Source organism: Pantherophis guttatus, chromosome 17 (assembly GCF_059756535.1).
Source record: "Pantherophis guttatus breed Tessera chromosome 17, ASM5975653v1, whole genome shotgun sequence".
NCBI classification, from domain to species: Eukaryota; Metazoa; Chordata; class Lepidosauria; order Squamata; family Colubridae; genus Pantherophis; species Pantherophis guttatus.
This window is the reverse complement of record NC_142079.1, coordinates 2,335,844-2,352,600: the sequence shown is the minus strand read 5'-3', so window position 1 is coordinate 2,352,600 and position 16,757 is coordinate 2,335,844. Positions and strand designations below refer to the sequence as shown.

At 47.0% G+C, this 16,757-nt stretch overlaps 1 protein-coding gene across 1 annotated transcript in view; it reads right to left on the bottom strand.

Annotated features, from left to right (window-relative positions):
- The window catches only part of DNAH10 (dynein axonemal heavy chain 10), a 74,969-nt gene that overhangs the window by 42,231 nt on the left and 15,981 nt on the right, over positions 1 to 16,757 (bottom strand). The window contains exons 16-35 of the mRNA XM_087880402.1: positions 16,416 to 16,567; positions 15,033 to 15,197; positions 13,830 to 14,037; positions 12,879 to 13,035; positions 11,914 to 12,390; positions 10,408 to 10,566; positions 10,064 to 10,180; positions 9,872 to 9,974; positions 8,995 to 9,173; positions 8,501 to 8,712; positions 7,538 to 7,694; positions 7,210 to 7,443; positions 6,981 to 7,103; positions 5,405 to 5,638; positions 4,927 to 5,150; positions 4,289 to 4,558; positions 3,097 to 3,280; positions 1,932 to 2,066; positions 1,407 to 1,559; positions 1,062 to 1,250 (exon numbers count right to left, since the gene is read on the bottom strand). Of these exons, the coding sequence (XP_087736528.1) occupies positions 1,062 to 1,250; positions 1,407 to 1,559; positions 1,932 to 2,066; positions 3,097 to 3,280; positions 4,289 to 4,558; positions 4,927 to 5,150; positions 5,405 to 5,638; positions 6,981 to 7,103; positions 7,210 to 7,443; positions 7,538 to 7,694; positions 8,501 to 8,712; positions 8,995 to 9,173; positions 9,872 to 9,974; positions 10,064 to 10,180; positions 10,408 to 10,566; positions 11,914 to 12,390; positions 12,879 to 13,035; positions 13,830 to 14,037; positions 15,033 to 15,197; positions 16,416 to 16,567 (3,832 nt within the window). The remainder of the gene's footprint in view (positions 1 to 1,061; positions 1,251 to 1,406; positions 1,560 to 1,931; positions 2,067 to 3,096; positions 3,281 to 4,288; positions 4,559 to 4,926; positions 5,151 to 5,404; positions 5,639 to 6,980; positions 7,104 to 7,209; positions 7,444 to 7,537; positions 7,695 to 8,500; positions 8,713 to 8,994; positions 9,174 to 9,871; positions 9,975 to 10,063; positions 10,181 to 10,407; positions 10,567 to 11,913; positions 12,391 to 12,878; positions 13,036 to 13,829; positions 14,038 to 15,032; positions 15,198 to 16,415; positions 16,568 to 16,757) is intronic.

Sequence of the window (16,757 nt, the reverse complement as noted above, 5' to 3'; positions counted from 1 at the left end):
AATTAATATAAGACCCCGTCTCTCTCTCTCTCTCTCTCTCTCTCACACACACACACACACACACACACTTGCTGACATTTTATTTAAACTAAATTTTTATATTTTATTTATTTATTTATTTATTATTTAAATTTGTATACCGCCCTTCTCCCGAAGGACTCATGGCGGTGCACAGCCAAAATTAAAATACATACAATACAAAATTTAAAATAATTTAAAAGCAGAATTAAATCGAATTGGCTTCCCAAAACATTAAAACCCATTACCCTTAAAATAACTCATTAAAATTTTAAGCCAGCATGACCTCTGTACATGCTATACACTAAATAAATACCGTTTCCCCGAAAATAAGACCCAACCGGAAAATAAACCCTAGCATGATTTTTCAGGATGTTCGTAATATAAGCCCTGTCCCAAAAATAAGCCCCAGTTAAGATCATCAACCAGATGGAGGAGTTTACTACTGTATTTCCCCCCAAAATAAGACCTAACCGGAAAATAAGCCATAATGCGTCTTTTGGAGCAAAAATTAATATAAGACCCGGTCTTATTTTGGGGGGAAACACGGTAAACAAATCCATTGGACAAAATCAACAGAAAATGCCCTTGTACAGGTAGTCCTCAACTTACAACAGCCCCATTCAGTGACCATTTAAAAAGTGGCAACAGCACTGGAAAAAAGTGACTTATGACCGTCTTTCACTCTTATGACCGTTGTAGCATCCCCATGGTCACATGATTTACATTCGAATGCTTTGACAACTGACTCACATTTATGACCGTTGTATTGTCCTGGGGGTCACGTGATCCACTTTTGTGACCATCTGACAAGTAAAGTGATTGGGGGGGAAGCCGGATTCGCTTAACAACCGTGTGACTAACTTAACAACTGGAGTGATTCACAACTGTGGCAAGAAAGGTCAATGAAACGAGGCAGCTTCACTTAACAAACGTCCCGCTTAGCGACAGGAATTTCAAGGGCTCAATGGTGGTCGTACGTCCAGGGCTACCTGTACACTTGGTTCAGGTCATCCAAGCAGCCATTTGTTTGCGTGACCCACCTTCGCCAGGAGGAATCCCTCGGAGAACAGCATGATCTCACAAATCTGCTGCAGATCGGGGACGATGACTACCACCGGCCTGAAAAGGGCCTTGACGGATTCAGGGAGCTCCGTTCGTCCCGCGTAGCCGGGGTTCATGGTGATGAAAATGCCCATCCGAGGGTCCAGCATGATTTCTTGCCCTTCAAACTGAAATGTGAAACTTTTAGCCGAGGATCCCAGAGACCCCCCGGAGCTGGGTGTTAAGAGGCCAGAATTTCATGCAGGAGATCTATCTATCTATCTATCTATCTATCTATCTATCTATCTATCTATCTATCTATCTATCTATCTTTCCCTCTTTACCTGAAATGTTTTCAGCTGGTTCATGAGAGCGTTTCGGATCGTCTGGATCTGGGAGGAGATGACCGATAGGACGGAAGCGTCGATCCGGTTGAATTCGTCGAAGCAGCCCCACGCTCCACACTGGGCGAGGCCTGAGAAGATTTTACCCACGGCCTACAGAAGAGGACCAGGGACTGAAGATGAGATGCCTCTGGAGACTGTCAGTCATCCGAGTCACGGTTGCCCCAAAGGTAACCTTTTTTCCAAAAAAGGCAAGTGGGTTTTTCCTTGAAGACGTTTCGCTTCTCGTCCAAGAAGCTTCTTCAGTTCTACTGAATGGATTCTTCACTCAGAACTGGAGAAGCTTCTTGGACGAGAAGCGAAACGTCTTCAAGAAAAAGTTCCAGTTGCCTTTTTTTGGAAAAAAGCACCTTTGGGTTAAGAAGAGATGGTTTGCACGCTGGTTTTAGGTTGGCCAGCAGACTGAATTCTTACGGCCACAGCGTAGACAGAAGATGGAGAAGGGGAGAAGGGTGAATTCCTAACCTTGAAGTCCATGCCTTCTCCGCAGTTGGTGACCACGCAAAGCAAGCCCAAAGCTTTGGCGAGATCCTTTGTCGTCTCCGTTTTTCCAGTTCCTGCTGGACCAGCCGGTGCTCCACCCAAATACATGGACAAGGCCTTTGAAGGGGAAAAAGAAAAGTTGAAAAACAGGACTAGGATGGTGGCCATTGATTCTGTCTCAGTGGGACTTTGATCCTGACCCAGGAAGCAATTACTGGTTCATCTCTAAAGCAACTTTCTTGTTGAGTTGTGGCTCCTGCCCTCTGGAACGGCATCCCTCGCAAAGGTTCTCATCACACCAACTTTCCAAGAAGCCTTAAAATCTGGCTTTTCTCCCAACTTCTGGGATGGTGGTAGATGGTAGATTGTATTCTTGTTTTTAACTGCAAGGTGTTTTTTCCTCCCAACAAAGCAATGTTCTTTCTGGCTTCTAATTGTTTGGGGTAGAGGGCTGGTGTTTTTTTTTTATTATTTTAACCAAACTCAGTTTTGAGATGCCTTATAGATATAGTCCAGGCCATGGTTTTCCCAGTTGCAATGGATGGCTATGAAAGTTGGACCATAAGGAAGGCTGAGAAGGCCAAAGAATGGAGGCCTTTGAACTCTGGTGCTGGAGAAGACTCCCGCGAGTCCCTTGGACTGCAAGGTGATCCAACTGGTCGGTCCTAGAGAAGATCAACCCTGACTGCTCTTTAGAAGGTCAGATCCTGAAGATGAAACTCAAATACTTTGGCCACCTAATGAGAAGGAAGGAAGGACTCCCTGGAGAAGAGCCTAATGCTGGGAAGGATGGAGGGCAAAAGAAGAAGAAGGGGACAGCAGAGAACGAGGTGGCTGGATGGAGTCACTGAAGCAGTCGGCGTGAGCTTAAATGGACTCCAGAGGATGGTAGAGGACAGGAAGGCCTGGAGGAACGTTGTCCATGGGGTTGTGATGGGTCGGACACAACTTCGCAAGTAACAACAACAAAATAGATCAGAATTGTAATGAAGGATGAGAAGAAGAACTAAAAGTGGGATACTGATGGAAGACGTATTCTGCTGGTTTAGATTCTCCAAATTCCAAGATCTGCTTTTTTAAAAAAAAGGGGGGGTGGGAGGGGCATTCCGGAATCAGAAGCCAATGGAAAGCCTCCTTGTCGGTTTACCTGTGTGAGCGTCAGGTATATCCGGTCTGTGAGGGGAGTGATGACCAGACGCCCGTTTAAGCCCATGTATTCGTAGCCGTAAGAAAAGGTCCCGGTGCATTGCCGTACGTTGAGTTCGTCAGGCTCGCGGTCCCAGTAAAATCGCAGCTGGCTTTCCCACTCAAATTCACGGGCTTCCATGATGCTGAAAAGAGAGAGGATTTGAACACGGACAGAGGGCCCTTCCGAGACTGAGATGGAGAAAACTAACTAAATAAACATTGAGAAGAAGAAACAGAGGTCAGAAATGCTCCACGTTCGTTATTTTTAACATTGTAGGTAGGATTACAGGTAGTCCTCGATTTATGACAATAACTGGAACCAGACTCTCAGTCACTAAGCATGACCGCATTGCCTTGGGACGACAGTCCCTGCAGTCTCAGTTACTGTTGAATTAGGCGAGGCAAATTCCTGCTGGCTTCCCATAAGCAAAGTCAGTGGGGAAGCCAGCAGGAAGCACCAAGTCCCAGGCCTGCAACTAGCTAAGTGGCTGCTCCTGGATGGGGGATGGAGGGAAGGGGGTGCAAAGCAGAGGCGAAATTCAGCCGGTTTTATCCGGCTCGGGGCGAACCGGTAGCGGTGGCTGTGGGAGGCTTCGCCCACCTGCGCGGACGTCATGATGGCGCTTTTTTGCAATGATTTTAAGCTTCTGTGCATGTGCAGAAGGATTTGCAAACTGGTAGGGAAGGTAAGTGAATTTCACCCCTGGTGCAAAGCGGGGTGGGGGTGCGGGACTGGCACAGTGCAAGTGCAGAGAGGCTGCGGAAGATTGCATGGGTGGGGAAAACTCACCCCGGCGACTTGCAACATTTCCTACTGGCTTCCCCACTGATCTTCTGGAGGAGCAGCCAGGAAACATTGCAAACGGCAAATCCCATCATCGCTTGGCCACCAATCGTTAAGTGCAAACAGGTTACCAAGCACCCAGATCGCAACCACATGGCCGCAAAAATTCTAGGTCAGGATGACAGAAGTCCAAGGACTGATTGTAACCATCATTTTTTTTCAGCGCCATCATAACTTGGAACCATTGCGGACCAAATGGTGATGAGTTGAGGACTACATATATGAACATGCCATTTGTGCCCGGTGCCTTGTGGTTGATTCTGAACCTCGCTGGACTCTTCCTTCACCTCCAGGGGGGACGATTTACCTGTCTCGCACAAAGTTATCAACGATATCCCTCGCGTGGACGTCTATGATGAGAACAGTGTTGTATTTCTTCCTGTCGTTCTTGCTTAGCGGCTTGGTGATCCGGGTCACCAGCGAGTCGATCTGCTGGTGCATTTTCTTGGCGTAGACCTTCATGGCTTGTTTCTCCCCTTTCTTGACCTTCCGGAAGACGTCTTCGACCTCCCAGGTCCACCACACCTGATTGGCCGCCAGCACCATCATGCCCTGATACATCAGCATCCAATCAACTCTGCGGAAAAGGCAGATTTGCAAGGGTGGGCAGAGATAAGATATTTTGCTTTGGTCTTAATGTTTGGAGCTGTAAAAATGCAGGGAAGTAATTAAATAATAGTAAAGGGAATGAGGTTTCTTCAAGAGCTCGAATGCTTCTGGAACAACAGGCTTGAGCCAAGTCCTCTCTCTTAGTTCAGGGGTCTCTAAACTTGGCCAACTGAGGAATTCTGGGAATTGAAGTCCACACTTTAGTCTTAAAGTGGCTACGTTTGGAGACTCCTGATCTAGTTTGATGCTACCCAACTTCTTCTTAGCTGGATACTTTCTAGATATCCTGGGATGACAACAATACTGGTGGCCTTGGAGAAGCATCTTCTCCCTCACCTGCTTCGGTCTTCGCAATACCGAAAGATGGCTTCCTTGGTGACCAGCCTGTTGGTCCTTCGCATTTCGACCAGCACGGCTGTCATCCAGTTTTCAACTCTGCCCTCCGCTGGGATGGCTTTCCGGAATTCCATCACTTCGCCTTCTGCAGAAATCATGGCCATGGCGATCTTCATACCGCTGTCGTCCTCATGAAACTTCAGGGCGGCTATGTTGTCATACATCTGAAACAAGACCAGGAGGAAAGGCGATGGAACGGGTGAATGAAGCTACCGGCCGTGGCCCAAAGGGAGAAGAAGAATGGACCGTATTTTTCGGAGTATAAGATGCACTTTACCCCCCCTAAGAGGGTAGGAAGAGGCAGATTTTTTTTTCTTGTTTTCCTCCCCCAAACAGCTAGGTGCGTCTTATAGTCCGGAGCGTCTTATACTCTGAAAAATGCAGTAATTTTTCTGGGGATTTCCCCATCATCCCCTACCTTGATCATGTGCTCTTGAACGCATAAAGGGTCGCTGCTTCCGAGGATGCTGAGCAGCTCATCATCTGAGATGAAGAAGAAACGCGGGAAAGCGTTCCTCTTGGAATCCAGATAATCGTTCAAACTCTTCTGGCATTTTTCCAGCCCATCACTTATGTTCTGGAGGTCGCTAAGACGATTGTGAGCTTCGCAGCACCTCTTGATCACCGGATCTTTGACCGTTTCTCCCATGATCTGCAGAGATCGGGAGGAGGGGGAGGAAAAGGCTGAAAAACTACCAAGGAGGAATCCCGTGAACGATAAGAATATATGCCTCTTCCCTTAAAGTTGCCCAAAGCAGAACAAAAAACAGATCAATGTTATGCTATAAAAAGAGAAAAAGCATTTAGGAACACAAGACTTTACAGAAACTTTCCATGAAACACAAGTCAAAAGACTATATTTGTCAGGGTAATGATGATTTAAAGCTGACCAGCCCCTTTAAGACTGAGGATGAGTCAGCAGGGTTATTGCCCTTTAAGAAGCTGTCTATATAGCCTTGATAGTACAGTGGTTTAGTGCACCCTGTCATTAACACAGCTGCCTGCAATTTCTACTGGTTCCAATCTCTCCAAGGCTCAAGGTTGACTCAGCCTTCCATCCTTTCTAAGGTAGGTGAAATGAGGACCCAGTTTGTGGGGGCAATAAGCTGACTTTGTATAAAATATACAAAAGAATGAAGGCTATTGCTTAACGCATTGTAAGCCGCCCTGAGTCTCCGGAGAAGGGTGGCATATAAATCAAATTTAAAAAAAAAAAAAAAAAGAGGCCATTAGAGGGCGTATCTCTCTCCTCGTGTATCTGCACTGTAGTTCTCCGTATAGAGTTGAAGACTGATTGCTTGCCTGGTATGTGCCTACCATTTGTATGTCTGTTATAGAAGTCTTGTATGTAAACCACTGTTTGTAAGACAAACCTTTGTGTACTGTATTTTGCTCCTGGGTTGTCTCAAAATAGTAGTCACGCTGTAAACACTCTTGACAGTATTTATATTATATAAACAAACTCTCAAACGTAACCCACACACCCGGAGCCCAAGGATAAGGTATTAAGAACCTAATTGTAGAGTTTATCTCCACCTTGGCCCATAGGCCTAGGGGAACAGCCCAGAATTGTTGGATACAAGATGGGCAGCAAATAAATTTCAGAGAGAGAGAGAGAGGTCTTCGATGAAACATGTGAAAGGCTCACATGTTTGGGACCATTTGAGTTTCAGACATGTGTTTGATGGTTTCCTTTGGGTTCTGGAGCAATGGTGTGTTAGCACATTCTTGGATCTACAAGGTATTTCTTGAGGGCCTTTTTGGGGATCATCTCAATCTTCTCAAGTCTACACAGAGGGTCCTACTACTCTTGCCTGGAGACATTTAGATCTTTCTAGACTTCAATCAATATCTTGACTTGGGCCCTACATTACTGAGGAAGCCCATTTCAATCCTTAAAAAGTCATCCAGAAGGACTTTCTCATTTGTGAGAGCCAGCCCACATTGTTCCCTCTAACTGGGTATCCCCATCAATACACGGTTTAGTTACTTGCCCTTTTGAAGATCCTATCTATGTTGTCAAATTTTTTGGCTTCCTCAGGCAGCTGGGATCTGATGTCTCCACCGATGAAGATGCTTTCCAGATACATCCATTTTCGCTGAACAATCATCCAGATCTAGACAGATGAAACGCAGCATTGGCCAAGGGAAGGGAGGCTAGCGAAGTGTAACCTGTCCACTAAGGGGGACAACCTGTCCACCTGGAGCAGCAGCCCTCCCTACCTCAATCACTTCGCCAATCAAAGAGAGGGTTTTTTCCCAGTTGTGGACGGTGCCCAAAAAAGGCGCCACAAATCTGCTTCCAGAAATACTTTGGAGGTTGACGGCGTTGTCGTCCAGGATCTGAATGATCTCATCGACGGCTCCCAAAATGAAGCCCCGTTCCTGAGTCCCTTTGAAGTACCGCTGGACGGTAAATTTCATGTTCTCCCAGGTTTCAATGATTTCCTTCACTCCCTAGGAGAAGAAACAAGGATGTTCACAAGAACTTGCCTCGGTTGCTACTGGAGAGGACCGAAACACAGAGAGGCGTGGGAGAAGACCCTCTGACCTTCTCGATGCTCAGCTCTTTGACGGCGGACCCCACAATCTCGTTGATCACATCGGAATATTTGTGCAGTTCCATGGCAAACATGTTCTCCAAGGTGAAGGTTTCGGTGGCCATGTCGAAACTGGTGCCTGTCCTGTTCATCAGCTCCTTCCAGTGTCTGAAAGAAGAGGAGAAGTCAACACAGGTCATGGGTGGATTGAAATGACTAAAGTGATTTTGTGTTTTAGGGGTCTGGGGCAGGGGTGAAATCTACTTACCTTCCCTACTGGTTCAGAAGTGCGCGGTCTGCATGCTCGCATATCACATGCGGTTTTTGACCCTCTGCGCATGTACAAAGCCTTCTGCGCACGCACAGAGGGTAAAAAACAAGTTACTTCCTGGTTTTAACCAGGAATGACGTCCGGGCGGGTGGGTGGAGCCTCGTGCCACCTCTGCTACCGTTTCGCCCGAACCTGTGCGAACCGGTAGCATTTCACCACTGGTCTGGGATCTAAAGCATATGAAAAACGGTTGCAGGAATATTCTTCCAATATTTGAGGGGCTGCCACAAAGAAGAGAAGGTCAACTTATTTTTCAAAGCAGCAGAAAGCAGGAGAAGAAACAATGGGTGGAAACTAGTGAAGGAGAGAAGCAACCTAGAACTAAGGAGAAACTTCCTGACAGGGAGGACAATCAACCAGTCGAACGAAGTCGTGGGTTCTCCATCGCTGAAGGTTTTAAAGAAAAGATTGGACAACCGTTTGTCCAGAATGATAGAGGGTCTTCTGCTTCTGCAAGGGATTGGACTAGAAGACCTTCAAGGTTGTTCTGTTAAAGTGTTTGGTTTTTAAGAGAGAAGATGGGAGGAGAAATTCACCCCGATTTTACGGATTTAACCCATAAAGCAGTACGTGACTTAAAAAGTCCAGGTTTAAAGACACCTTCATTGTTATGAACAGCCCCATGGATGAGGAGAAGCCAAACCTTTCTCGCAGAGCTTCATTCTTCAAATCCAGCAGCAGAGGAATGGATTCCTTGAAAGCTTTCATCTTCATTTCCAGGTGATAGGACACCGGCATGTTACGGACTTGTCTTGGCAACTTGCGAAGGGTTTTAAGGTATCCCTCAATTCCTTCCTGTAACACCTGGACATTAAGATTCACCCAAAGGGTCTGGGACCATTCCTCTTTGGCAGCCTAGAACCCGGAAAAGTCTTGTAAGAACGTCTTCAAATTGGCAAAGAGATCAGAGAGGAGATCAAGAACATCCAGACCTCCCAAATAAAGATTCGTTGAGATCACATGCTGAAGAGCACCTATCTTCTCATTCATCTGAATGAACAGCACAAGGGTCATCTAGAACAGTAGACCACAAGGGCTGGCAGGTTAACCCACAAAACTCGAAATTTGGTTGATGACCTGAGGTCTGGGGTCCATGACTCTCAATAAAATTTTGATCAATTTTCGAAAACCATCTACCTGTTGCAGTTTATAGATTTCGTAGATCTGCCTGAGGCCTTTCATTTCTTTTTGGATTTTGATCAAGTCCGGATACATTGTGATGGGCAGGTCGAAGAGCTTTTCAGCATTGGCCAATTCCTGACGATTCCTCTCGTGTTTCTCCAGTTCTCTTTCAAAAACCACCATCAGCTCTAACCCTGCAAGGGGACAAGTAAGTTCAGAACCGGGTAAAGGATGAAAAAGCTCAAGGAGAATTTGGAGGGGGGGTGGGTGGGCAAGAGAGGTCTTCTACAAGATCCACGACTGGCCTGAACGGATCAAGGAGTCACAACGTCTCGGCGAGAATATCACCAAAGGGATAGCAGGCTATGCTTGTCTTAAGGAAGGAATCTAAACATTTCTCTGAATCCCCTACCACGTTCAAGAATTTTCCACCCCAAACCTTCCCTTGGGGAAAAAAAAAACACCAGAAAATAAAGACAGGCAATTTAGTTATGAGTCATTAATATAGAGGACATAAATAGAATTGGAACTGGCGGAAACTTCTGACCCAACGAAGTATCTCTTCGACGTTCTTCGGTTGCTAAAAACGAAGGTCTGTTCAAGAAGTAAAAGTGACCCTGTTTTTAAACAATCTTGGTTCTCATATCTCCTTCATGCCTACAACATCTTCTGCAGCTACCATGCCACCAGATTCCATAGGACTTGAAGAAAATATGAGAGAACTATGGAAAATTGGACAAACAAGACCTGTGATAGGAAGGAGCATCAAGTCAAGGATGGAGATGATGGTTGCGTTTTCTCCCAAATGAGAATCTTAAGACCCAAGACCTCTGATCTACCTCAGTGTTTTCTGCCCTGCTTTCCAGCTGTCTGGGGTCAAGAAGCAGCTTACCTCTGTCAAGATTTTCACCCACAGAACCTGGGCCCTCGCTAACAAACCGTTGGTAGAAGTCGTCGATCTCCTTGCTGTAATTTCCAATCTGCTCCCTTGTGATCTGGGGGGGCATAATCCCCAGTTAGAAGGCCATTCCCGCTTCCGAACGCTCTTCCCCTTCGTCTCGGAATGCGACAACAACCCCAATACCTCCGTAAAAGTCTTTTTGATGCTGCCCAGGCTGTGATCAACTCCGGCCGCCTCAGCGTAAAGGGTTTCCCACATTAGCTTTATCTTATCCACCAGGTTCTTTTCTTCTTCTGATATCTGGAGAGGAGGAACGAGAAGGTTTCTTCAGAGGGCTCAGAGATTTGAGTTGTTTAGGGAGAATGTGTGGGATTACATGGATAAAGACTCTCTGGAGAGCTTCCCTTAAAAGCTTCCCTAAACAGTTCTTACAAGTCACCCAACCCCACCAATTTTTCCCTCCATCCATGCTGGACCCTAGTCTGGTAGGTATCTCGGCATCTTTGACACCATAAAATGAAACTTACAACAATGTTGTACATGGCCAAAGTCCGGTATCTCTCTTGGATATCCAAATACTTGAGTTCCACTTCTAGAGATATCTGTTTGATCTCGGCTATCGTGCCCAGGACAAATTTGAGATCTTCCAAGGTACTGGGGGTCGTCTTCAGATTGTGCGACAATCTCTAGAAAGCATATTCATTCACTCATTAATTCAGTCAAACGTCGCAAAGAACCATTTGGCTTAAACTACTGACTCCCATCAGCATGTTTTTAGCTCGGTGACGGTTAGTGAGGAATTAAAGAATTTAAAGAATTAAAGACCAAGTTCTTGGTTTTCAAGAACTTGGAGTGAAAGACATTATTTATAGGATGATGTCCTACGTGCCTTGAAAATCGCCTGGAACACTAATTCGTGCCTAGAGCAGGGGTGTCCAACTTTAGCAATTTAAATGCTTCTGGACTTCAACTCCCAGAATTCCCCAACCATTCTGGGAATTGAAATCCACAGGGGTCAGATTCACCAAGGTTGGACACCCCAGGCCTAGATCTTGGACTCAAAAGAAAGATACCCATATTTTTCGGAGTATAAGACGCTCCAGAGTATAAGACGCACCTTAGTTTTGGGGGAGGAAAATAAGAAGAAAAAGAAATTCTGCCTCTGACTACCAGCATCCATTGGTATTCATCTAGTTAGGTCCTGTCAGTGTGTGAGAGAGTTGAGGGCTGTTTGGAAACTGAAACAGTATTTACTGTGTGAGCGACAAGGAAGGTAAAAGCAAGGAGCCTGGGCATGGCTTAGCTCTGAGTCTGTGCTGAGCTCTAAACTAGTCTGCTGCTCAAAACTAAAACTGAAACTCCTCTCCTCTGCTTGTGTTTTGCTTGTATTTACTACCACATTGGAAAACCTGCTTTTGGTCTTGTATATTTACTTATTATTATTATTATTCATGTGTTATATTATATATAAAGAGAATTTATTGAATCCTACTAATCAGTTACTTGTGTGTGCTTTATGGATGTGATTCTTGCTGCAAACTCTGAGTCCTTGCAGCAAATAGCAAACAACTAGATCAGCTTCAGCACATTACTGCAGCCTGATTCAGCACGAGCAGCTGATCGGTGGGTGGATTGGCCTCCCGGAATACCCCCAATCAGCTGTTCCAGGCTGCAGGGATTGCCACATACCACCACCGCCTCCGTGCCTCGCGTTTTTGGCTACATTCAGTGTAAAAGATGCACCCAAATTTTCACCCTCCTTTTAGGGGAGGGGAAAGTGTGTCTTATACTCAGAAAAATATGGTACATTTGATCTTTTTCTCCAACCATTCCTCTGTCCTCTCCAGGGAGTTCTGAGAATTGAATTCTGGGAATTGAAGTCCACAGGACTTAAAATCACCAAGGTTGGACACCCCTGGCCCAGATCTTGGACTCAAAAGAAAGATACATTTGATCTTTTTCTCCCTCCGTTCCTCTGTCCTCTCCAGGTATGGTAGGACCAAGGTGAAGCATCCCCAGCTGGAGAAACCTACCTCAATGTTTTCTTGGAGACTGTACAGCACCTCTTTGGCTGACTCGTTGAGTAGCTTCCCAAGGGAAGTGATCCAACCTCTGGCGTTCTCCTGGACCGTGAAGGCCAATGGGGCCAGCACCAGGCGGATGCATTGCTCATCTTTGACCATGGGCTGCTGCATGACTTCCTGGGCCACCTTCATGTAGAACTGCAGCTTCTCGTCAAAAACCACGCAAGGCGGCTTCTTGGCCGCAAACTTCTCCATGACGATGGCCTTGTCCAGTTTCCACAGGGGCCGATACCGCTTCCAACGGTTCAGGTATTTGGTGAGGGAAGCCAGGAGCTTGTGCATGTTTTGCGTGATCAGGATGGCCTGTTCAATGATGGTTGGGTTCTGGGAGATGTCGCTGAAGAAGCTAAAGATGACCGGTTCGTCATCCCCCGTTTGCTGGGGTGGGCACTCAATGCAACTGCCGTGCAACCAGCGAATAAAAAGCTGCGCGAAGACAAAGGAAGATTCTCGGGCTAAGATGAGCTCAGCTCTGCAGGAAGGGGAAGAGGTTCAGTTCTCACGTAACCGATAGTTAGCCAATCTGGCCAGTTGGGAAAAAAACAAGGGACAGGTGGAAATTGAAAGTCCAGCTGAACAGAGGAGGCCAAGTCGGTCTATAAATTGAACCTAGTCTTGAAAGAGCATTTCAGGCTTCTACTGGCAGACAGGACTGCAAGCCGACAAGAATCCAAGACCTCTGCGTAAGTATTCACTGAAGAAAAAGTTAGAAGGCCTTAAGGAATGAATTCTAATAATGCTCAGCTCCCTCTTTTCAGCAGGAGGCTCAGTTTCCATGGCTTCCTTTGTTTTGCAATCGTTAAATTTGCTATCCTTTGAATTTCTCTCTATGCCAGAACCGGCCTCTAACGGGGGAGGCGGCTGCAGGCCTAGTAGGGTCGGATGCCCACCGAGGGGGGGGGAGGGGGTTTCACCTTGGTGGTTTCCACGCAGTCCCGAATGCAATGCACGCTCATCTTCTCAATTTCCCCCATGTTCGGCTGGAGGATGATCTCGGGGGCGGACAAAATGGTCTCCGCTTGGAAGAGCGGGATGTCCCCTACCACAGCGGCGTTGAAGGATTGCAAATTCCTTCAAAGACAGGGAAACAGTCACGAGGGAACAAACCACCAGAGACTGAAGACAAACAAGAGGGATGGATAGACTTACTTTACCTAACCCCAGCCTATCAAGTACTTAGAAGGCGAGGACTGGGCAGCACAAGCAGGGATGGGCTACAAAAATTTTAGCAAGGGGTTCTCTGCCTTGTTGCTGGGTGGGCGTGGCCATGGGGGTGTGGCTTAGTCAGCCTCCTGCACCACAGTGGGGGGAGGACGCTTTTGCCCTCCCCGGGCTCTGGAGGTTTTCTTCGAGCCTCTGGGAGGGCAAAAAACGGCCTCCCCAGGCACCGGAGGCCCTCTGGAGGCCAGAAACAAGTCCATTTCCGGCCTTCCCGAATTTCCGGTAGGCCCGTTTTTCACCCTCCCCGAGCCTCCATATGCACCCTGCACTTACCTGCATCCAAAACGGGCCGCGTGGGGACTCCTGGGAGGGGAGGGATGGGCGGGGCCAGCCAGGAGTGGGATTTGGAGGTTCTCCGAACTGCACAGAATCTTAGCTAAAGGTTCTCCCGAACCTCTGTGAACCCCCAGCACAAGCAAAGGAAAGCCAACAACTTCAAAGCCAGCCATCAACACACCCCAATCAACATCTAAAAAGCCACATACAAGAGGCACCATATATATATATATACCACACACAGAACTGCACACACTCTGCTAGAGAGAAGTTCCCTGAAGATGGGCTCCAGCATGAGTCCGAAAGCTCAGAAGACAAAGTTCCGGTGGTTCCGGTGACCCACCCAAGATTGGATCCTGCAGACTTACTTCAGAACCAAGTTGGTCAGGCTATGATAGATCTTTTTTTCCCAGAAGGCGTAATATGGCACGAGCCGCGTGGCTTTCCCCGTGTTGGTGTTCACCACCAGGCCTTCCATTTTGGTCAGCAGGGGCCCCACTGAGGTGTACTTGCGAACCAAGTGCTCCATGTCCCTGGCTCTTTCGCGCTTGATAAACTCGAAGTAATCCTTCACACCTGTCCAGGTGAGGAGACCAACAAAAAAAAAAGAAAGTTGAGGGATGAACGGCTAATGAGGGCGTTGAAGAATAATTCACGAGAAGCGGCTCCGTTGGTGACAGGTATCTTGCTTGAATTCAGACAAAAGTTTGCAAAACACCCTTTGGAAAAAGCTTCCCCAAACCCCACAGTTCATGCTTCAGGTGTTCTCGAGGAATATTTCATATTTATTTCCCCAAGGGGATTGACGGCCTGGTTTTGAAGTTTCTTACCACTAACTGAGCTGCAGTGGTTAGAGTGCAGGACTGCAGGCTACTCCTGCTGACTGTCGGCTGCCTGCAATTTGGCAGTTCAAATCTCACCAGGCTCAAGGTTGACTCAGCCTTCCGTCCTTCCGAGGTAAGTAAAATGAGGACCCAAATTATTGGGGGCAAGAGGCTGACTCTGCAAACCGCTTAGAAAGAGCTATAAAGCACTGTGAAGAGGTATATAAGTCTAAGTGCTATTGCCCTTCATTCCTTCCCCCCTCCCTCCCATTTATCCTTCCTTCCTTCCTTCCTTCCTTCCTTTCCTTCCTTCCATGGTGCACAGTGTTAAAATGGAGTATTGCAGGTTAACTCTACCCACTGCCAGCAGTTCGATTCCCACCGGCTCAAGGTTGACTCAGCCTTCCATCCTGCCGAGGTGGGTAAAATGGGGACCCAGATTGCTGGGGGCAAGAGGCTGACTCTGTAAACCGCTTAGAGAGGGCTGGAAAGCACTGTGAAGCGGTATATAAGTCTAAGTGCTATTGCTATTGCTACCTGTTCGTTCGTCTCCATGGTTCAACTCAACTGGAGGCCACACCTTTCATAAGGGTACAATTTTGTAAAACGGCTCGTATTTACTCTGTTCAGTTTTCCCCATCAACTGAGCAACCTGCCGCGGTGGTTGCGATCACCTCTGACCTCACAGGAAATATTGCTCCATCTGGCTCAGAAATGAGTGAAACGAACAAAGAATTGGCCACGTACCTGGGAGATGACCATCTCCTTTTGAAGGAGGGTTTTTGAACAGGTTGGCCGATTCGATCAGTAAAAGTTTATTATTGATGTCTTCGGCATTCTTGTGGATCTGATGCACGAGGGATTCGAACTTCCCGATGCCCTGGGTGCACCGTATAATATAGTCACCAATCCCTGGGAAATAAAGTGATTTGATCAGGTTCAATACCCTACACAGATGTGTGCGGGCTGGCGTGTACCTGCGTGAGTGCGACAACCTAGCAATAATAGGATAAGGGAGTGAGTAGGGATCTGCTCAAGCAGACTAGTGTTTTAGACTTACTGTTCTGACCTAGGCTTCCCCAGCAGCACGAAGCCGAGTCCTCGTCCCGATAAACCCCTTTTATTTAATTGACAGTGAATTCCTCTCCAGCCAAGTCTTTCCTCTCCCACAGTCTTTTAAGATAGTTCACAATTACCGACCTTTATTAGGCTTGGAGAGTGGCCAGGCTGATATCTTTCAGATGCCTGCAATACTCGGCAAGAATGCAGGAATGAACTAATTGTCTCCTGCAAACTCTACTCTCCTTTCGCTCCTCTGTTATTCCCTCTGGGAGGGGCCATTCACCGTCCACCTGTGGCTTTACTCCTGAGTCGACCCTTGTTCTTTAGCTGTTCCCTTCATCTGGCAACTCTGTGCATGCGCACCCTGGGAACAGGCTGCAGCTGTTCTTCTCCCTCACTGATGTCCGACTCCGAAGGCAGCTGATAAGTGGCATCCGGCCCTGGCCCCCTCTCTGCCTCCGACGCAGAGCCCTCATCAGAGCCTTCCCCAGACTCCAGGACTGGCCCAAGTTCCTCCCCAACCTCCTCACTGTCCAAATCTGCTGCCAGATCCGCAGGCCAGAACAGACTTTAAGAGAGCTGACTTGAACAAGCTAAGAAAAGAGACTAAGAAGGATTCCACAGATGGATATGGAAAAGGAAAGGAAAAATAATTCAAGTCTCTTGGAAAGCTCTGAAAACTGAAACAACAAAAGGACCAAGTAAAAACGATATGACAGGGAACAAAACGATACCGATACTGACTCAGTCTTCCAACGTTCCGAGGACGCAGATTGTTGGGGGCAATGGGCTGACTCTATAAACTGCTTAGAGAGGGCTGGAAAGCACTGAGAAGCAGCCTATAAGCCTAAGTGCTACTGCTACATGACACCAGCGTGGTTGAACAAGGAGGAAGAGATTTCCTGCTAGAAAGTTCGTGGGATATTCGCGTGAGTGGAAACATGGAAGCTCACTCACAAGAGTAACCGAGAATTCTGCCAAATTCAAGAGCAGGAGGTCAAATTTTTGGTATATTTGAACGGAAGATCCTCCCCTTCCCTGGGCTTATTCAGTGAAGTAGTAGATTACCTAAAGAGTTCCAGTTGAGCCTCTTGTAACCGGATCGGAAAACCCGAAAAAGGTCTTGTATGTGCTCATCCAGAAGTTGGATCTCAGCCTCATTTAAGGTTGCTACCAATTTGTGGTAGTGGTCCAGCATCTGCTTGATGCTATCCGTGTATCTGAGACACCAAGGGAACATCAAAGAATTTAGACTTCCAAATTGGGCGCTTCCCGAGACGCTTTTTTTTAGCTACGAGAAAACTTCTAGAATACCACAGGTAGTCCTCAATTTACGACCACAAGGGGGCCCGAAAATTTCCTCTGCTAAGCGAGACGGTTGCGATTTGAATTTTGGCCCATTTTGCGACC